Source organism: Antechinus flavipes, chromosome 6, assembly GCF_016432865.1.
Source record: "Antechinus flavipes isolate AdamAnt ecotype Samford, QLD, Australia chromosome 6, AdamAnt_v2, whole genome shotgun sequence".
NCBI classification, from domain to species: Eukaryota; Metazoa; Chordata; class Mammalia; order Dasyuromorphia; family Dasyuridae; genus Antechinus; species Antechinus flavipes.
The window spans coordinates 144,431,328-144,454,385 of record NC_067403.1 but is presented as its reverse complement, the minus strand read 5'-3'; the positions used below and the strand labels follow the sequence as shown (position 1 = coordinate 144,454,385).

The 23,058-nt window shown below is 33.3% G+C and overlaps 1 protein-coding gene across 2 annotated transcripts in view; it reads right to left on the bottom strand.

Moving 5' to 3' along the window:
- GRID2 (glutamate ionotropic receptor delta type subunit 2) overlaps window positions 1-23,058 on the bottom strand; it is a 1,896,723-nt gene that overhangs the window by 137,194 nt on the left and 1,736,471 nt on the right. For both annotated transcript variants that reach the window (XM_051967540.1, XM_051967541.1), the window contains exon 14: window positions 2,640-2,806. In XM_051967540.1, the coding sequence (XP_051823500.1) occupies window positions 2,640-2,806 (167 nt within the window). The remainder of the gene's footprint in view (window positions 1-2,639; window positions 2,807-23,058) is intronic.

Genomic DNA, 23,058 nt, shown 5'->3' with positions numbered 1-23,058 from the left:
TAGCAAACAAGGATGACATTTTATTCCTCTTCTGTACTCCCAATTCTATGTGATCATATAAAAAGGATCATAAATGTAGAATGAATAGGGAAGATCTTCAGTGTCATCTCATCTGACCCTCTAATTTTGCAGATGAAAAACCTAATGCCCAGAAAAATCCAGAAGCTTAGCTAAGGTAACACATTAAGTGTCAAAAGTGGGATATGAACTCAGATTCTCTGAATCAAGTCTGTTTCTATGGCATCAAGATGGTTCTCTAGTAGATGTACTATATATCTATATCTATATCTATATATCTATATATATATATTTATAATTTCAAAACCTTTTTTGTTTGCTTTCATTTATGCTTTTTTCATTGTACTTTTTATTGCTATGATTTTTTTTTACTAGAGTTCCTTGTCCCTTCTTTTATTTATTTATTTTTAATCTTCTATTGATTTAGAAAAGCTAATAACAGACAAGTATAATCACAGGACTTCACTACATGATGTATAAAAATGGATCAAGGACCGGAAAGGGTTTAGTGCAGGGAATAGAATACTTCAAGAAAGCACGACAATTGTCTGTCTTTAGATATTTAAAGGGTTGTCATGTGTAAGAAGGATTAGACTTCTTTACTCTAGAATTAAAGCTAATAGATAGAAATGAGAGATTTTCACATCAACATAAATACCACTTTTCTAAAATTTAAAGGCTCCCCAAATGGACATCATTTTCGTTTATCAAAAGTCTTTCAGTGGAAGCTGTACAAATACTCATCAGTAATCCTGTAGATGGGAATCAATGTTTTAGACAAGGTAAAAAATAGTATTTTAAAAAAAGGTATTAAATGAGTTTAAATTTGGATTGTACATGAGTAAAAACGAAACAACATGACAACAAATCTTCACAAATGTGGGATTTAGGAAGAATGATTAGATCGTAAATTGTTTCAAAAAAGATTTGGGAGTTTTGCTGAAATGCAGATTTAATTAGAGATATCAGTGTGATTTGGCAGCCAAAATTAGTCATATGGTTTTTGGCCTTATTCAAAGAGATGAGCTTTCAGGAAAAAGAAGGTGATGTCCTTCTGTCCTCTGCTTTAGTCAGATCACAGCTGCTTGCTGTTACAGACCCCACTGTTTAGAGAGGACATTAATAAGAAGAGGATCTAAAAAAAAAGAAGAGGATCTAGAAGAGATAATTACAATGTCATGAAAGGGCTGGAATCTATCTCATAAATATCAGTAGAAGGGATTGTTGATGTTAGTTTGAATGAGACTCAGCAGGCATATATAATAACTGGCACATGGACAAAGAAATGTACTCATATTGTTTAGTCCTAGAGGATGGAAGAAAAAGAATTGAGTAAAACTTTACTCATTCAAGTAAAGATGGAACTTTATGATGGAGGTCAGGGAAAAAAACAACAACTTTCTAACATTCAAAGATACTGAAAAGTCTAATGGGCTGCCTTGAGAGTGAGTAGATTCTCCTTCACCAGAGAGCGAGTAGATTTTCTTTCAGAGTATGGATGACTACTTGTTCAGTGTAATATACTGAGGATTCCTTATAGAAATCATCTCTGTGTGTATTTATACATATGTATATGTAATATATGTATACATATTATTTTAAGATGTATAAAGCACTTTACATGCATAGTTTAAGTCATTTGATGGCAAACTGTAAAATTCTGAAATTTCTGAGGTCCTGTCCCATTTTGTATATCTATGTATGGTCTATTTTAGAAATTGAATTTAATATTTATAGCATTATTTCTGATCTTCCACTTGGTTTCAGATTTAGAAAGAATGGAAACAAAAGAGTGCAGAGGGTGAACTAGGAAGAAAGCAAGATCTTTTAGGAATTTTAAATCAACAAACATATTGGGAATGATTTGATTTCAGTTTTTGTTATCTTGAAATTGGAAAAGAAAATATAGAAGATACTATATCTTTGAGATGCTTCAGTCCAAAGTTGCAGAGTGCCTGAAACATGGTAGGTGTTTAACAAATGTTACTGATTGAACATGTATCCCTATCTATGAACAATGTCAGCTTATACTGCATACTAAGAACCTAAAAGTCCAATTCCTTTCCTGTGCAATATAAGATGCAAAATTTTCTGTCTTCATACAGATTCCCACAAACATTCTCTCACTTAACTTTTCTTTAAAGTTCATTTGATTCATAAATATTTTTAAGAATAGGTAATCATTCTTCCTTGATAGCATTTTTTTAAGGATGCTAAAAATACAGAGCAGATACTGAAAAGACTAATCTACTCAAAAATATTCTAACAGGAAATACCAACTCTGCTCCAATTATATGCCCTATGCACGTGCATGTGAAAGTAAGGTATTACCATAAGTTTGAATTGTTAGGATAAAGCCACATTTGTATGGTCTTTTTTTTTTTTCATTTAGTAAGTCAAAAACAAAACAAAATATAGCCTTAATAAACTTTTGCTCATGTACCTTTAGAACATGCCTCAGGAAAAGAATATGTGTCTCTGTGAAAGCAGATAAAATTTGATCAAAATGAAATACTTTTCTTAATAAATAAATAAAAAAAAAGTAAACTAGGTTGGATAACTGACAAATATTCTCTTGCCTCCCCTGTACCTTCTGTAGTTAGACCAAATCTAAATCTTACCTTTGTGAAAAGACATCCCGGTATGGACTGCCATGCTGTAGTGCAATTCCATATCCTCTATCTGCCACAGTATTCCCAACAGTATAAAAGGAACAATCTGGGTCATTGATAGCCACATATTCTAGGACAGCTGCATCCCATACAAAAGCATAATTTCCATATTTCACCTGCAATGAACAAAGAACAGAGAAGAACAGGCAACTAAGTTTTAATTCATAGTATTATAAATTTTAAATAGAGACCATTCACTCATTCAACAAGCATTTAAGTGCCTTTTTGTGCCAGGGAATGAATTACAGGGAACATGGGGCCAAAATTAAACAATCCCTGCACTCAAGGGAGTTCTGTTCCACTGAAGGAAATACATGTACACAGAATATAAATTCTTTGAGAGAAGGAACTATTTTCCTTTTGTATTTGTATTGCCAGAAGTAAGAAGGAGGCATCAAAGTTGAGCTGAAGAGTGACCTTGTCAGATATGTATTTTAGGAATATTACCTTGGCACCTGTGTTCTAGACAGATTTCAAAGGAGAGAGAGAATTTATAAAAAGCAATGGAAAAAAATAAATGTAGGCAGTTAAGGAAATAAACTAATTATTCAGTCCATTTTGCCTCCATCTTGGTAGGTTTGTTTCATTGTCAGGCAAAATTTCTTAGAGGAGACAGATAGCCCTTGGGTTTTAAGGGATGTAGAGGAATTCAATGAGAGCTTCTGACCTTCAAGACATAGGGAATATTGGAACTGAGAAATTTCAAGGTTCAGGGTTTGTTCTGAGGGTAAAAGAAAATTCAGTTTAGTTGTAGTGTAATGTATATGAAAGTAATATTAATAGGAAGAGGTAGGTGCAGCTTTTGTAGACAGGGCACAAAACATGGTGACAGAAAATGCATTTGGATTCGGTAATTAGGAGGTTGTTAAATTTAGAGGGAGAAATTTCAGCAAAATGGTAAGAAACCATGTTGCAAATTATTGAAGAGATGTAGAGCAATCAGATATCGATAACATTTCAAACAAAGAGGAGAAAGAATGGAATAACAAGGGTAGAGGAACATATAGGGAAGATTTCTTTTAGGATTGGGAAGAACTGAGCATATTCAGTTAAATGGCACCGAGAATTAAGTTGCCTTAGAGAGAAGGAATAGATTAAGAGCTGAAAGTGGAGGAAGGAGAAATAGGATCATTTCAAAAAAGGAGATTAACTTTATCAAGGAATAGTGAATGACCTTGCTGAATGCCTTTGAAGAGTGGAGGAGAGTTGAAGTAGCTTCTTTTGAATTACTTTAAGCTTCTCATTGAAGTGTTGGGCTAAACTATCTGTTTTAAATGTAAGAGTATTGTTGCGGGCTTGAGGATAGAAGAAAAGGTTAGAAATAGTTACTGTGGGGAAGACATATGAAGTTAATAAGAGTCAAAGAGAAGGATTATTGAGTATCAGTGAGGTCTCTGCTAAAGTAAAACCCCTAAAATTTATACTAAGTAAAAGCATCTCAATTTTGTGACTCTCTTTAGTCAATCTTATAAGTCTAAGAGCAGAAACCCATGGGTTGTTTGAAAGAGTTTTTTAAGATCAAAGATTAACAGGCTGGAAAATGGTTGGGGGTAGTAAGTGTAGTAACTTTAAAGCTGGGATCATTGGGTCAATGCTGTTTCCAGACAACTGAAGAGTGAAAAAACGGATTAAGATGAGTATCCAAGAGAGAGGTAGATGAAATGAGAGTGAACAACATACACATAGGTATAGTTGAAGGTAGGGCTAGGAAAAGTGTAAGGATAGGAAATTGTTATTAAGAGGCTAACAATCTAAAATTCAGAATTTCAGGGAGGGGGAAATTCTATGACATAAAAAGGGGTAATCATGATTATGTTTTGCTAAAGTTGGATTGATGAGATATTGAGGAGAGTTAGCAATTTTGTGGAGCTATGATACACACAATTATAATAGAAATTATTTTATGGCAAATGCTATAAGGGAGATACAAAACAAAGTTATCAGTGGCATGATGTTATTACATTATTTATTTAAATAATAGTATTTTGGCAGTATTTTCTTATATGGTCTAGTTGCCAAAAAATTGGAACACATTTCAGATTTCTTACATTTGAAACATACTGCAAGAAAAGTTTAATTGGGATTTACTCATTCATGCCTTAGTGGTGTTAATTATAAGGTGATCTTATAGATCACCTATAAGAGGAAAAAATGGGAATGAATGTTTATTTTCTTGTGCTTTGTTTTGCTTTAATTTGCTTTAAACATTTTGACTTTCTAAGGAAGAAGACTTGGGGAAAAAAGCATAGGAAATAGAAAAAAAAAAACAATAACACAAATTCACCTGTGTGTATTTAGCTGTGAAACTTCTTGAGTGTTTTTAACTGAGTAGTCAGTGAAGGATAAAATGATTGCGATTTACTGGCATATGGTACTGTGATTAAGCCAGAATCTATCAATAAGGATCTATGAAATTCATTTTCTATATAAGTACTTAAGATAAGCTAGGTTTAAAACTTATTACACATAGCTCTAGGGAATATTACTCTTTCTGTATTGTTCATTTTACTTTCCAGAACTTGCACATGAATAATAAATTATGATCAAATTTAAATTTTGAAATTAATTTTTAAAAAATATATGGCTTGTTTATTGTTATTTTAATTCTTGATCTGCTGCAATTTGCAATTATTTTGCTTTCATATACTTTACAAAGGTTATAGCTGCTAACAAGAAAAAGCAAAAGCATTCACTTCTGGGTTGTTTAAATTTATTTAAACTATTTTAGTTTCAATAAGTAAGAAAATTACAAAGTTTATAACTCAACTCTCTACTACAATAACCTAAAGTCAACCAACAAACTTTTTTTTTTGAGGGAAAGAAGGTGAGGCAACTGGGGTTGTGATTTGTCTGGAGTTACATAACTAGCAAATATCAAGTGTCTAAGACTGATTGGCTAACTTCAACAATCTGCACAATCAAGATTTTTTTTTTTTAGATTATCATTGACACTGTTAGTTTTTAAAAGTTTTGCAAACTGGCAGGACCATTGCACAGTGGCAAGATATTATAAACCTCAGAGTATTAAGGAATTTTTACAATTAAATTCTTGCAATGTCATTGTGGCAGTAACTAACTCATTTCTGGTAAAGCAACATGAACTGCTGACCTATATTCAGTTCGATGTTTAAAAATTTATTAATGAACAATGTTCATGACCCATTAGGGCTATCCTTGGGTGCTATGGCATCTCTTATATCTGTACCAAAAAGATCCAAAAGGTCCCAGACTGAAATGTGTCCTTGCTATATCTTTTGTTTAAATATCTGACAAATCCTAGATAAGTATTTTGCCTCAGATGAATAGCAATTTATGTTGATTCAATTATAAAAATACTGGGCTCTGTCATCTGAGATAGCTAAATGGCATAATAGGGTCAGGAAAACCTATATTGAAGCCCCAATTCAGACACAAGTAAGTATCTTTCGGGCTCCTTTGCTAATTAAATGTGACTTCTTGCAGTATGACCCTGGGCAATTTACTTAAATTCTCTGTCTCAGCTTCCTTATCTGTAAAATGGGTTTAATAAACCATGTAATTCCCAAGATTGATGGGATCAATCAATCAATATTGATTGATGATCAAATGTGATATTTAGAAAAAAGGTTTTCAATCCTCAAAGATACATACACATTTTTTATTCTCTATTCATCCTGTTTATGTACTCCATATTTCATGCCAGTAGTAAAATATTGGCAATGGGGAAGCATATGTGATGTCTTAGAGCAATTATTGTTTGTACCAAGGATTTTGGTACTTAATCATGACTAGTATATTAACTTCCATGTATGCATGCCCTACCTCTTCTTCTGTATATGTTTATAATTTTAGCTTTTGGCTTCCAGAATTCAAAACCATGTCCTTGAAGTTGTATCATCCCAGAATTTTTCTAAGCTGTGTGTTCCTCCTTATTCTGTTATACCCACCCACTACCGTGACCTTCTTAACACAGACTATCCCTCTATAAAGCCAACTTCTTTCTTTTGTAGGTAAATTCCTCCTGAAGTATCAGTTTTATGGGGAGATCCAGGCTGACTTTCACTTTCCTTTTACCTCTGTTCCTAGTTTCTGGACTTCAAAATCTTTTGCTTGTTTTTGTTTTCCCAAGGCTTAAGTTCAAGGAAGTGCTTAATAATAAAAATTATCCACTTCTCAAAATTTCTATAAACTTGCTTTATCCTTCTATTGAGTTTTACTTTTTTTTAATCTTGAGGAGTTTCTTATAATCTTCTACTATCCTTCTCTTTAAGCTTTTACAAATAAGTTTATATTATATATATTTAATAATATGAAGAGAGTATATTAAATATGTAGACATTATATATCTTTATAAATATTTATGGACACATACATACACACACATATATATACTCATACAAATACAGAACATAGTCTATATGCATTTAAGAGAAGAGACAATTGTAGCATATATTTAAGTATCATTTCTTTCCCCCTAATCCTTTTTTTAGTTACATTTTTAATAGTATTTTATTTTTCCAAATATATGCAAAGATAATTTCAACATTTATCTCTGCAAAACTTGCATTCTAAGTTTTTCTCCTTCTGTCCCAATCCCCCCCCCACCCCAAGAGAGCAAGAAATCTGATATAGCTTAAACGTGTGCAATTCTTTGAAATGTTTTTTCCATATTCATCATCCTGTGCAAGGTAAGTCAGATCAAACAGGAAAAACATATGAGAGAAAAAAACCAAGCAAACAAACAAATAAAAACAACAAGCTGAAAATATGCTTTGATCCACATTCAGTCTCCATAGTTTTCTCTCTAGATGCAAATGGTACTTTTCATCATAAGTCTATTGGAATTGCCTAGACAAGTTCATATTTTAAACCGTGGTAGCCATATCTTTCCACTTGGCACAGAGATTAAATATTTGTTGGATGCAGCAGTTTCTAAGCTTTTTCAGGCTCACTACATTGCCAGTTCATTTGCATTTGATAAACTTCCTTAGTTGATAGGCTATGTTGATTTCTATGTTTAAAAATTGATATCCTATTTTTGGCATCAACTGGTTGGAATTGCCTCAAATGTATTATAATATTTTCTTTTCATTTTCATTTTTTTTCTTATTGCACAATAGTATTTTTCAGTATTCTCTTCTCTAAAATATAATCGTTCTCTGGGAGCAGATTTCTTGGGGAGCTTTTGAAGGCAGCCTTAGTTTCAGTTCTGAGTAGTAATCACCTCAAATGAAGCCAGCTGTTAAAGTTCAGATCCTTTATTGTGTCCTTCCAAATAGCCTGGTTAGCTTTCTTAGAGGCCTATCTCTCTCCTTTGTTCCAAGAGCTCTTGCCGCTTCTCCTTTGCCTCTGCCAGCTTCAGCCTCTCTTCTGAATGTCTTCAGCCAGCACAAAGGTGGAAGTTGGAATGAATCTTGACTCCTTCTCCGAGAGAGTGGGACTGTGGGTTCCTGACTTGTGAATCTCCCGGAATTGTGAATCTCCCGGAATTGTGAATCTCCCGGAATTGTGAATCTCCCGGAATTGTGAATCTCCCGGAATTGTGAATCTCCCGGAATTGTGAATCTCCCGGAATTGTGAATCTCCCGGAATTGTGAATCTCCCGGAATTGTGAATCTCCCGGAATTGTGAATCTCCCGGAATTGTGAATCTCCCGGAATTGTGAATCTCCCGGAATTGTGAATCTCCCGGAATTGTGAATCTCCCGAAGTCAATCCTACTTGAGGCTCCTAGCTTATATAAGCTCTCTAAAGGTGTGAACTCTAATGTCTGAACTCTCTTAAAAGTGTGAATTAAATACATAAGCATTATCTCTATCCATTCCAGTGATTTGTTTCAAGTTCTGGTCCATAACAGTATTTTATTACTTCCACCTATAATAATTTGTTTAGCCATGCTCTAGAAGATGGACTCTCCCTTAGTTTCTAGTTCTTTACCACACTAAAAAGAGTTGTTATAAATATTTTTGTTTATATGGATCCTCTTCCTCTTTGATTTCTTTGTAGTACAGACTTAATAACTGTATAACAAAATCAACTTTGTTCTAAATTGCTTTTCAGAATGAAAAGCATAATGTTGCATTCATAAGTTCCAACAACATGCCATTTTCCTTTTTTTGTCATATTTTCAAATCTGATAAGTGTGAGGCAAAATCTTGAATTTGCTTTATTTTAATAACAATTTTCCAATTGTTAGCGATTTGAAGCATTTTTTCCCCATATGGATAGATTGGGGAATAGCTCTTTCAATCACTTCCTAACATAGGTTTTATAAATTCTAATCACTTTCCTTTTACCTCTGTTCCTAGTTTCTGGACTTCAAAATCTTTTGCTTGTTTTTGTTTTCCCAAGGCTTAAGTTCAAGGAAGTGCTTAATAATAAAAATTATCCACTTCTCAAAATTTCTATAAACTTGCTTTATCCTTCTATTGAGTTTTACTTTTTTTTAATCTTGAGGAGTTTCTTATAATCTTCTACTATCCTTCTCTTTAAGCTTTTACAAATAAGTTTATATTATATATATTTAATAATATGAAGAGAGTATATTAAATATGTAGACATTATATATCTTTATAAATATTTATGGACACATACATACACACACATATATATACTCATACAAATACAGAACATAGTCTATATGCATTTAAGAGAAGAGACAATTGTAGCATATTTTTAAGTATCATTTCTTTCCCCTAATCCTTTTTTTAGTTACATTTTTAATAGTATTTTATTTTTCCAAATATATGCAAAGATAATTTCAACATTTATCTCTGCAAAACTTGCATTCTAAGTTTTTCTCCTTCTGTCCCAATCCCCCCCCCACCCCAAGAGAGCAAGAAATCTGATATAGCTTAAACGTGTGCAATTCTTTGAAATGTTTTTTCCATATTCATCATCCTGTGCAAGGTAAGTCAGATCAAACAGGAAAAACATATGAGAGAAAAAAACCAAGCAAACAAACAAATAAAAACAACAAGCTGAAAATATGCTTTGATCCACATTCAGTCTCCATAGTTTTCTCTCTAGATGCAAATGGTACTTTTCATCATAAGTCTATTGGAATTGCCTAGACAAGTTCATATTTTAAACCGTGGTAGCCATATCTTTCCACTTGGCACAGAGATTAAATATTTGTTGGATGCAGCAGTTTCTAGGCTTTTTCAGGCTCACTACATTGCCAGTTCATTTGCATTTGATAAACTTCCTTAGTTGATAGGCTATGTTGATTTCTATGTTTAAAAATTTATTAATGAACAATGTTCATGACCCATTAGGGCTATCCTTGGGTGCTATGGCATCTCTTATATCTGTACCAAAAAGATCCAAAAGGTCCCAGACTGAAATGTGTCCTTGCTATATCTTTGTTTAAATATCTGACAAATCCTAGATAAGTATTTTGCCTCAGATGAATAGCAATTTATGTTGATTCAATTATAAAAATACTGGGCTCTGTCATCTGAGATAGCTAAATGGCATAATAGGGTCAGGAAAACCTATATTGAAGCCCCAATTCAGACACAAGTAAGTATCTTTCGGGCTCCTTTGCTAATTAAATGTGACTTCTTGCAGTATGACCCTGGGCAATTTACTTAAATTCTCTGTCTCAGCTTCCTTATCTGTAAAATGGGTTTAATAAACCATGTAATTCCCAAGATTGATGGGATCAATCAATCAATATTGATTGATGATCAAATGTGATATTTAGAAAAAAGGTTTTCAATCCTCAAAGATACATACACATTTTTTATTCTCTATTCATCCTGTTTATGTACTCCATATTTCATGCCAGTAGTAAAATATTGGCAATGGGGAAGCATATGTGATGTCTTAGAGCAATTATTGTTTGTACCAAGGATTTTGGTACTTAATCATGACTAGTATATTAACTTCCATGTATGCATGCCCTACCTCTTCTTCTGTATATGTTTATAATTTTAGCTTTTGGCTTCCAGAATTCAAAACCATGTCCTTGAAGTTGTATCATCCCAGAATTTTTCTAAGCTGTGTGTTCCTCCTTATTCTGTTATACCCACCCACTACCGTGACCTTCTTAACACAGACTATCCCTCTATAAAGCCAACTTCTTTCTTTTGTAGGTAAATTCCTCCTGAAGTATCAGTTTTATGGGGAGATCCAGGCTGACTTTCACTTTCCTTTTACCTCTGTTCCTAGTTTCTGGACTTCAAAATCTTTTGCTTGTTTTTGTTTTCCCAAGGCTTAAGTTCAAGGAAGTGCTTAATAATAAAAATTATCCACTTCTCAAAATTTCTATAAACTTGCTTTATCCTTCTATTGAGTTTTACTTTTTTTTAATCTTGAGGAGTTTCTTATAATCTTCTACTATCCTTCTCTTTAAGCTTTTACAAATAAGTTTATATTATATATATTTAATAATATGAAGAGAGTATATTAAATATGTAGACATTATATATCTTTATAAATATTTATGGACACATACATACACACACATATATATACTCATACAAATACAGAACATAGTCTATATGCATTTAAGAGAAGAGACAATTGTAGCATATTTTTAAGTATCATTTCTTTTCCCCTAATCCTTTTTTTAGTTACATTTTTAATAGTATTTTATTTTTCCAAATATATGCAAAGATAATTTCAACATTTATCTCTGCAAAACTTGCATTCTAAGTTTTTCTCCTTCTGTCCCAATCCCCCCCCCACCCCAAGAGAGCAAGAAATCTGATATAGCTTAAACGTGTGCAATTCTTTGAAATGTTTTTTCCATATTCATCATCCTGTGCAAGGTAAGTCAGATCAAACAGGAAAAACATATGAGAGAAAAAAACCAAGCAAACAAACAAATAAAAACAACAAGCTGAAAATATGCTTTGATCCACATTCAGTCTCCATAGTTTTCTCTCTAGATGCAAATGGTACTTTTCATCATAAGTCTATTGGAATTGCCTAGACAAGTTCATATTTTAAACCGTGGTAGCCATATCTTTCCACTTGGCACAGAGATTAAATATTTGTTGGATGCAGCAGTTTCTAAGCTTTTTCAGGCTCACTACATTGCCAGTTCATTTGCATTTGATAAACTTCCTTAGTTGATAGGCTATGTTGATTTCTATGTTTAAAAATTGATATCCTATTTTTGGCATCAACTGGTTGGAATTGCCTCAAATGTATTATAATATTTTCTTTTCATTTTCATTTTTTTTCTTTTCTGATATTTGTTTTTACAAGTCAGAAATCTGTCTGGACAAAGCTTTGCACATGATTTGGAAATTACTTATACAGACAATAAGTCATGTTCATCTTTATGATATTTACTACTTGCTATGTTCAGGTTTTCTTGGTCTTCTCCTTAAAGGAACATGTATAGTCAAGCCAAATAACGACTACACTAGCTATGACTAAAAATGTTTTTTCTTTTTGCATCTTGAATCCATCACCTCTCTGTTACAACAGTTAACCACATTATCCTCAGTTCCTTGGAATGCGGTTGCTCATTGAACTTATCAGAGTTCTTATCTTTCAATGCTGTTTGTTTTTGAAATATTGTTATTATTGTAGAAATTATATTTAGTTCTGCTTATTTTACTTTGTTTCTAAGGTTTCTTTGAAAGTATTTCTTTCACTTTTTCTTATTGCACAATAGTATTTTTCAGTATTCTCTTCTCTAAAATATAATCGTTCTCTGGGAGCAGATTTCTTGGGGAGCTTTTGAAGGCAGCCTTAGTTTCAGTTCTGAGTAGTAATCACCTCAAATGAAGCCAGCTGTTAAAGTTCAGATCCTTTATTGTGTCCTTCCAAATAGCCTGGTTAGCTTTCTTAGAGGCCTATCTCTCTCCTTTGTTCCAAGAGCTCTTGCCGCTTCTCCTTTGCCTCTGCCAGCTTCAGCCTCTCTTCTGAATGTCTTCAGCCAGCACAAAGGTGGAAGTTGGAATGAATCTTGACTCCTTCTCCGAGAGAGTGGGACTGTGGGTTCCTGACTTGTGAATCTCCCGGAATTGTGAATCTCCCGAAGTCAATCCTACTTGAGGCTCCTAGCTTATATAAGCTCTCTAAAGGTGTGAACTCTAATGTCTGAACTCTCTTAAAAGTGTGAATTAAATACATAAGCATTATCTCTATCCATTCCAGTGATTTGTTTCAAGTTCTGGTCCATAACAGTATTTTATTACTTCCACCTATAATAATTTGTTTAGCCATGCTCTAGAAGATGGACTCTCCCTTGGTTTCTAGTTCTTTACCACACTAAAAAGAGTTGTTATAAATATTTTTGTTTATATGGATCCTCTTCCTCTTTGATTTCTTTGTAGTACAGACTTAATAACTGTATAACAAAATCAACTTTGTTCTAAATTGCCTTTCAGAATGAAAAGCATAATGTTGCATTCATAAGTTCCAACAACATGCCATTTTCCTTTTTTTGTCATATTTTCAAATCTGATAAGTGTGAGGCAAAATCTTGGATTTGCTTTATTTTAATAACAATTTTCCAATTGTTAGCGATTTGAAGCATTTTTTCCCCATATGGATAGATTGGGGAATAGCTCTTTCAATCACTTCCTAACATAGGTTTTATAAATTCTAATCACTTTCCTTTTGAAAATGAGATCTTAATGCAGAAAAAGCATTTGATAAAATCCAACAGCCATTCCTAATAAAAACACTTGAGAGCATAGGAATAAAAGGACTTTTCCTTAAAATAGTTAGGAGCATATATTTTAAACCTTCAGTAAGCATCATATGCAATGGGGAAAAACTGGAACCTTTCCCGGTAAGATCTGGAGTGAAGCAAGGTTGCCCACTATCACCATTATTATTCAATATTGTATTAGAAACACTGGCCTCTGCAATAAGAGTCGAGAAAGAGATTAAAGGAATTAGAGTAGGCAATGAGGAAACCAAACTATCACTCTTTGCAGATGATATGATGGTATACCTAGAAAACCCCAGAGATTCTACTAAAAAGCTATTAGAAATAATTCATAATTTTAGCAAAGTAGCAGGATACAAAATAAATCCCCATAAATCCTCAGCATTCTTATACACCACCAACAAAATCCAAGAGCAAGAGATACAAAGAGAAATTCCATTCAAAATAACTGTTGATAGCATAAAATATTTGGGAATCTACCTACCAAAGGAAAGTCAGGAATTATATGAGCAAAATTACAAAAAAGTTTTCACACAAATAAAGTCAGACTTAAATAATTGGAAAAATATTAAGTGCTCTTGGATAGGCCGAGCAAATATAATAAAGATGACAATACTCCCTAAACTAATCTATTTATTTAGTGCTATACCAATCAGACTTCCAAGAAAATATTTTAATGATTTAGAAAAAATAACAACAAAATTCATATGGAACAATAAAAAGTCGAGAATCTCAAGGGAATTAATGAAAAAAAAATCAAATGAAGGTGGTCTAGCTGTACCTGATCTAAAATTATATTATAAAGCAGCAGTCACCAAAACCATCTGGTATTGGCTTAGAAATAGATTAGTTGATCAGTGGAAAAGGTTAGGTTCACAAGACAGAATAGTCAACTATAGCAATCTAGTGTTTGACAAACCCAAAGATTCTAAATTTTGGGATAAGATTTCATTATTTGATAAAAACTGCTGGGATAACTGGAAATTAGTATGGCAGAAATTAGGCAAGGACCCACACTTAACACCACATACCAAGATAAGATCAAAATGGGTCCATGACCTAGGCATAAAGAACGAGATTATAAATAAATTAGAGGAACATAGGATAGTTTATCTATCAGACTTGTGGAGGAGAAAGAAATTTGTGACCAAAGACGAACTAGAGACCATTACCAATCACAAAATAGAAAATTTTGATTATATCAAATTAAAAAGCCTTTGTACAAACAGAACGAATGCAGACAAGATTAGTAGGGAAGTAACAAACTGGGAAAACATCTTTACAATTAAAGATTCTGATAAAGGCCTCATTTCCAAAATATATAGAGAACTGACTCAAATTTATAAAAAATCAAGCCATTCTCCAATTGATAAATGGTCAAAGGATATGAACAGACAATTTTCAGATGAAGAAATTGAAACTATTACCACTCACATGAAAGAGTGTTCCAAATCACTATTGATCAGAGAAATGCAAATTAAGACAACTCTGAGATATCACTACACACCTGTCAGATTGGCTAAGATGACAGGAAAAAATAATGATGAATGTTGGAGGGGATGCGGGAAAACGGGGACACTGATGCATTGTTGGTGGAGTTGTGAACGAATCCAGCCATTCTGGAGAGCGATCTGGAATTATGCCCAAAAAGTTATCAAACTGTGCATACCCTTTGATCCAGCAGTGTTTCTATTGGGCTTATACCCCAAAGAGATACTAAAAAAGGGAGGGGGACCTGTATGTGCCAAAATGTTTGTAGCAGCCCTGTTTGTAGTGGCTAGAAACTGGAAAATGAATGGATGCCCATCAATTGGAGAATGGCTGGGTAAATTGTGGTATATGAATGTTATGGAATATTATTGCTCTGTAAGGAATGACCAGCAGGATGAATACAGAGAGGCTTGGAGAGACCTACATGGACTGATGCTAAGTGAGATGAGCAGAACCAGGAGATCATTATACACTTCGACAACGATATTGTATGAGGATGTATTCTGATGGAAGTGGATTTCTCTGACAAAGAGACTTAACTGAGTTCCATTGGAGAAATGATGGACAGAAACAGCTACACCCAAAGAAGGAATACTGGGAAATGAATGTAAACTATTTGCATTTTTGATTTTCTTCCCGAGTTATTTTTACCTTCTGAATCCAATTCTCCCTGTGCAACAAGAGAACTGTTCGGTTCTGCAAATATGTATTGTATCTAGGATATACTGCAACATGTTTAGCATATATAGGACTGCTTGCCATCCTGGGGGGGGGGGAGGAGGGAGGGAGGGGAAAAAACGAAACATAAGTGATTGCAAGGGATAATGTCGTGTAGAAATTATCCTGGCATGGATTCTGTCAATGCGAAGTTATTATTAAATAAAATAAAATTTATATAAAAAAAAAAAAGAAAATGAGATCTTAATCAGAGAAAGTTGAAACAAGAATTTTTTTTTCTCCAGGTAAATTTCCCTTCTAATTTTAGCTGTAATAGGTTTGTTTTTGCAGCCACTACTCAATCCTGTTGAATTTAATAAATTTGTCTTCAACTTCATTCTCCTCTGTCCTCAGGTTCTCAGGTCAAACTTCTTATAATCATGAATCTCTTTGGATACTGCAACACTGGCTACCTTTCCCCATGTAACTCTTTCTTTCATAAACCATAACTTAGAGGAATAGTAAGAATAATTCACTTGCACTACACTACAGTTTCTTTCCGTCAGTATTGGTTAACAACCTTTTTATTGTGGTTCATGCATCGGTATTAATTCAACAAGCATGTGTTGAAAGCTTACTATTTTTAAGCACTGTGAAATGAGGACACAAATTTAGAAATGAAACAGTCCCTGCCTTCAAGGAGCTTACATTATATTGGAGAGAAATAGCATATGTACAAATAGGTAGAGATACCATTTAATTTTACTATTCCAAAAAATTTACTGGTCCAAGTCATTTTTCCTAAGGACTTTAATATATTATTCCACAGTTTTTCCTCTAACTCAATCTGTGCCTTTATTTTTAGATACTCCCCCTAATACTGAGCTTATCATTTTTTTTTTTAACATACATGCCCTGTAGTTTTACTTCATCAGCCAGCCACAGATATATTTATATCATATGTTTCACCATTACCACATCTTTCCATTTTCATGATAAACCACTTTTATCCCTTTATTTAGGATAGGGTATTTTGATTGAGTTAATATAAATCAAACCCATCCTTGTACTGGCAAAACTCCTAGAAAGAAAAATGTCACATCCACTTCTCTGCCATTCATTCATTCTCAATCCTTTGTAACTTGACCGCTGATCCTATGATATGAATGAAAATTTTCTTTCCAAAGTTACTGATGATTTTAACTTTTCAATACTATCTTTTATATTTAGCCTAATTCTATTTGTAGTTTTTTAAACACCATTCACTACACCTTTTTTTTTTTTCTGAGACAATTGGGGCTAAGTGACTTGCCCAGGGTCACACAGGTAGGAAATGTCTCTTCTTTAGCATCAATGTTTCATTTTCTTTTCTTTACTCATTCTATCTTGGAGAATTTATCAGTTTACATGAACTCAAGTATCATTTATGTATGTATGATTCCCAATCTATATATCCATTCTTAATCTCAGTCCTGAATCAAAATCACACATTGACAATAATCTGCTGCCTATCTCCTCCCAAACATATTTTCCCAGATAGAATATAAGCTCCTTGAAGAAGGGCAGTTTTTTCCTCCTTTCGTATTCTTATTTCCTATCATAGTGTCTAATAAATGCTTGTTCATAATCATTGCTTGATTCAAACTCAGCCAAAAAGAATACGTTGTTATTACCAGTTCCCTTCCTTCCCAATTTGTCCTGTTTTCAAAGGGCTGAGTTCTATTGAAGCCACAGCTTTCAAGTGTGTATGTATGTGTGTGTGTGTGTGTGTGAGTGTGTGTGTGTGTGTGTGTGTGTGTGTGTGTGTTTGTAGTCCTTGCTTCTTAACTTTTGCTTGCTGCCAACATCCAAGCTGCCAAGTTTTATCAATTCTACCTCCAAAACATTTGTCACATCTATCTTTTTCTCTCACAGAGGAGATAAATCTGGCTCTCATCATCTCTCATCTTTTTTATTGTAGCAGTTTCCTAGCTGGTCTTGGGGGCATTCCAAGTAGAATATAGAATGCTTTAAATATAATATTGTATGCAAAGAAAATGGTTTCATTTTCAAGCTATTCTATAATGATTTGCTTCCTTCATATAATTCTATATTCAGAAAAAAAATATTACATGTAATATATATATATATATATGTGAAAAAAGAGGACTATTTTTATTAAGTGCTTACATATATCTCTGCTTTTAACAATTTGTTGTTTAATAGGAGAATTAAGATAAACACATATAGCCAAACATTATAAAGTATCTCTAGAAGGAGATATCTCATTTGATCCTCACAACAAACTGAAGCAAATATAAGTTAAGTGACTTGCCCAGAGTCACATAGCTAAATGAAGTCTGAGATGAGATTTGAACTCAGTTTCCAGATTCTAGACCCAGTGTTCTATCCACTGAACTACTTAGCTGCCTCAACTAGAACGTTGGAGTCATTTCTTTCAACATCAACAATTCAAATATGCTCTACTTGAATATTCCCAGTAATAGAGACTTAGACATTATAGAATGAACCAATCCTTTAGAAAAAAAGATCATGAGCAGAGCTGGAAGGTAGAGCTAGACCAAACCTTTTGGAAAGAAAGATCATCAGAAGTAGAGAGGACTCATGGATTCTATTTTCAACTCTGGTACTTATTAGCAGTAAAAGTCTAAGCTTTAATTTCCTCATCTGTCAAATAAAGAAATTAGACTAAATGATATATGATATCATTCTCTGCTCTAAAGTTCTTTGTTTCTATAAGGTCTTAAGACTGAAATTTAAAAGGAGGGAAGAGATACTGTATAATAGATGGAAGAAAGAAAATTTTGTACAGAATATAATTTGAATAGTGCCTTAGAAGCAAGAGATTGGTTTGACTGGAATGGAAGTTATAGTACTATAAGGAAACAGAAAGATAAAGTAAGATTATCTAACAAAGAAGTTTGGAAACATGGGCAAACAAGGAACTAACTACTGGCTATGGTAGAAGTATAAGACAATTATTTGCCAGTATAATGAAGATGTAATGAAGATGTATGTCACAACTTAACCTAGTAGATAGAATTGTACTCTCTCTCTTAGGAACATTGAGATGGAAATCCCATCTCTGACTATTACTGGTTGTGACTCTAGCTATGCAAGACATTGCACTGCCTAGGAACCTAGACAACTAAGTTGCTGAAAAGTTCCTGAACTTAATTAGAGAAAGAATTTCTTCAATAGGAGATCCTTTTATAAGTAAAATTTTTTTCTCCTTGCCTGTCCCTCCAAATGCTGAACATTTAGTAGTTCAAAGAAGCTCTAGGCTATAATGCTAGCAAGACATCAGGGAATAAAATAACCAGACACAGACTTGTTTTCAGTCATGGGGAATAGTCTAATAAAAACATAGAGGTGACATTTTTATCATAAGACTTTCAGTATCATCCATTTTTAGTGAGCTTTCTGTCCACAAATTACCTTATATATGTTAACCTGGTTTTTTTTTCTAGATGAGGAAATTAAAGCTCAGAATTGATTTGTTTAAGTAATAGAGCTAGGTTTTGAAACTAAATCTATTAATTTCACATCCAGTGCTTTCACTTTAGGTGACCTTGGGTGATAGCAGGGATGCATATTTTGTGGAGGGTGCTGTGACATTAATTGTCAATTGGTTGTATGTAGGAAGGGAGAGAGAAAAAGGTCAAAAAAAAAGTCAAGATAGAGTCCAAGGTTTGGGAAGGAGAGAGGGGAAAGAAATAAGCATTTATATGGCACTTACCATGTACCAGGCCCAAGATAAGCACTTTACAAATATTATTTCATTTGGTTCTCACAACAATCCTGCAAATTGAGGCAAAAAGAGCTCTTTAGCCCAGGCTTGCCCAGGGTCACAGTATTATTCTCTGAGGTTGGTTCTGAGCTCATGTTTTCCTGATTCTAGGTCCAGTGCTCTAGACATGATACCACTGATTAGTTTCAGCTAGGAGGAAATACTGTCTTGTTTTTTAAAAAAGCATTTTATTTTTAATTTATATATTTAATTTATTTTAATTTAATTTAATTTTTGATTTATCAAATAAAATAAGCTTTTCCATAACAGAATAGAATAAAATAAAAGTCCCATATGAAACTGCAAATCTATTATATACAACTTACAATTCCTTTTAAATATATAAACATATAACAAAGTTGTCAGATAACTTTCTTTTTTTCCCCTTTATTTTCTTCTTTTACTGAAGACATCTCCCCCCCACTCTAGTGATGACTACCATCAGACTCAATACATATAAATATATATGTGTGTATACATATTTATGTATATAAAATACTGTGACATATTTAACATGTATAGGACAGCTTGCCATCTGGGAGAGGAGGTGGAAGTAGGGAAGGGAAAAGTCAGAACAGAAGTGAGTGCAAGGGATAATGTAAAAGTTACCCAGGCATGGATTCTGTCAATAAAAAGTTATAATTGTTAAAAAAAAATTATGTATATAAATATATATGTAAAATCATCTATACATCTTCTATTTATTAGTTCTTGTGATTCAGATAGTGTTTTTCCTTTATATGTCTTGGGTATGTATAATAGAGGAAATACTATTTATGTGAGGAACACTGAGTACTACATCCATCCCATGTATTACATATGCCTATGATCACTGAGTATCTTTGGATAGAAATTGATGAGTTAACAGTATGTAGGCGTGGGAATTGGAATGTGAGTGTGTATGAGCATGGTATAAAAACATGCTTCATGGGATTTTCAACCAATTAAGATAATTGTGTGGTTTTAACTACTAAAAAAGTATTAACATATTTTTACTTTAACTAAAGTGAACAGATTATTTATATGTATATTTATATATGTAGAATCATTTCTATTGTCAAAGAATAAAATGTTTTTCTATATTTCTAATGTACAGGTTACTTTGGAGGCTTTTTTTGCTCACTTTTTCTTAAAAGAAGATAGGATCTTGTTTTTTTAATTTAGCTAAAAAAAATAAGTCTTGGTGAATCCAGTTACATTTTGCTTTCTAGTATGAAGTCAACTGAAGTTGAAATGTTGCTATGTCAATAAATATACTTTCTCCCTACAATTTCCATCTATGAAATCCTGTATACCTATGAGTAATACATTCACTATCAAATCATGTACTTGATAGATCAAATCAGAGTTGCTATCTGTTGAACCAAACATATTAGATATTGAACCAAATACAATATTTTTGACTCAAATATGTCAGCTAGTAAATAAGATCAATGTTAAATCAATTATGCTCTGTGCTGAACAGCTTCATAAAGTTACATGTGAGATATTAAACTGTTCTGTTAGAAATTCATCTCTGAGAGTTACTGTATTTTATCACTTTTTACATGGAATATTTAATTGAATAATGCTCCTGAGACCACTTCATACCAGTAAAAGAATATAGATATAACATCATTTCTTGGATATATAAGGATATGTGCACAAAAATACAAATTTATTATTCTTATTGATTGACAAAATGGAAAGCAGCATGACATAGTTAATAGAATAACCTTCCTCTTACACTTACTGGTTATGTGATCAAAAACATCTTTGAGCCTCTGGCAACTTGTAATAACTATTGGAAGAAGCCAATGAAATCACAGGTCAAAATAAAAATATTTCTCAGACTAAGAGCTGGAAAGTGCCTCAAAAGTTGTCTAATAAAACTTCTAATTTTCTGGATGAAGAAATTCAGACCAGAGAAGTTAATCAATTTGCTTAAAGTCACACAGTTAAATGGCAGAGTCAGAGTCTGAACATATATCCTCTGACTCCAATCCTAATTTTTTTTTCTGTATCATGCTATCTTTGTATTTCTACTAAGTTTAAGTGAATGGAGATGTGTAAGCCATGGGAAAGGAACAAGAAAAACTGCCATGCTATAAAGCAAGCCAAAGGATTAACTTGAACCCACCATTCAGATTGACTCCACTTGGTATGTTCTTATACTAAATAAAACCTTTTAGATAACATGTACCAAAATGAGATTGCTTAGCAAAGTATAGCATCAAACCTCTAGCAATCAAACCTATTTTCTGGAATGGAGCTGTGATATGTCACAGAAAAAAAGATGTATTAGCATATTTTGACAAGCTATTTTGCTTCTTTATCCTATGGGATCCCATAATGAATTAGAGTCAATGCAAAGAAAAGATAAATTTGCAACATAAATAAACCACACAAAGATATTTGTTCAAATTTCAAAAGAAAAATAGTGTTTTGCCTTAGTACTTAAAAAAATTTCTCTTCAACCTGTTCATCAAAAGCCAATTATACACTTCCCATCTTCCCTATTCACCACTTCCCTCACCCTCCACCTGGCAAATGGTACTGATTACCATTTCAGAAAACTCATTCATTTAACATTAATAGAATCAGATGTCAGCAGTTATCATTTAATGTCCAGAAACCAATTTTTTACAGTTATTTTTATTCATTATTCTTTATGTTATTCATGTAGGCAGGCTTGTAAGATTACTTCCATTTCCCAAATAGGAAACCTATTTATGTGTCACATCTAAGGCCAAACAAGTCATTGGTAAAAGTTAAATAAGGATTATAATCTCTGAGTTTTTAAGATTATTTTTGCTGGTCTACTCTTATGAAAATTTTAAAACAGTTTTACCAGTGCTTAACATTTATATTAAAAGTTATTTTTGATCTTATAACTATATATTAGATACATTCACTTCAGCTATTTCCCAGTTCAGAAATTTATATAATTCATAATTATAGAAGGCTGAAACTATGAAAAGGTGCACTTGAATCAGACAATTTAGCACTTAAAGTTAATTACCTATTTGATATGAGACAATGACTCTATTAGCATATGTTTGGATAAATGGCTCTTCTCACAGTTGATGCTGGCTCAATGTTTGGTGTTAAGAAAATTGTAAGCAAGGATTAGAGCAGGGGTCCTCAAACTTTTTAAGTAGGGGGCCACTTTACTGTCCCTCAGACTGTTGGAGGGCAGGATTATAGAAAAAACAAAAACTTTGTTTTGTGGACCTTTAAATAAAGAAACTTCATAGCCCTGGGTGAGGGGGATAAATGTCTTTAGCTGCTGCATCTGGCCAGCAGGCCGTAGTTTGAGGACCCCTGGATTAGAGGGTAGGGTGAGACCAGCCAGAGTCACTCTGCGGCAGGAAGAGGAGGAGAGAAGTTGGTGACTTTGGACTTGAGAGTCCAGGATACAACACTGGCGAGCTTGTGGCCATTTGTCTGTCTCCTTCACTTCTCCCCCTTTTAGTTTGTTCTGACTCTGGCTAACCCTGAGGCTTTCCAAGGAACTAGTCTGTACTCTAAACATAACAATAACCTAATTCAATTTTCTCAAAATTTCAAGCATAAGTTTTTTTTTCTTTAGTGAACATGCAATTAAAATAAAAAATAAAAATAGTATGTTTCAATCTTCTATGAATATGGATAGCATTTTATCCCAACTTTAAGAAATGGTCTTGGGTTTTTTAATTTTCCTTCCAGTTCTTAGTCTTCAGTTTAAGTTCAGTCTGGGATATTGAACCACGGTGATTGGAGCACTGTTGCAGATAGGATAGTATAGCCAGCCAGTCTGGCAGAGAAGTCAGGGTTCCTGGGACTTGAGACTAA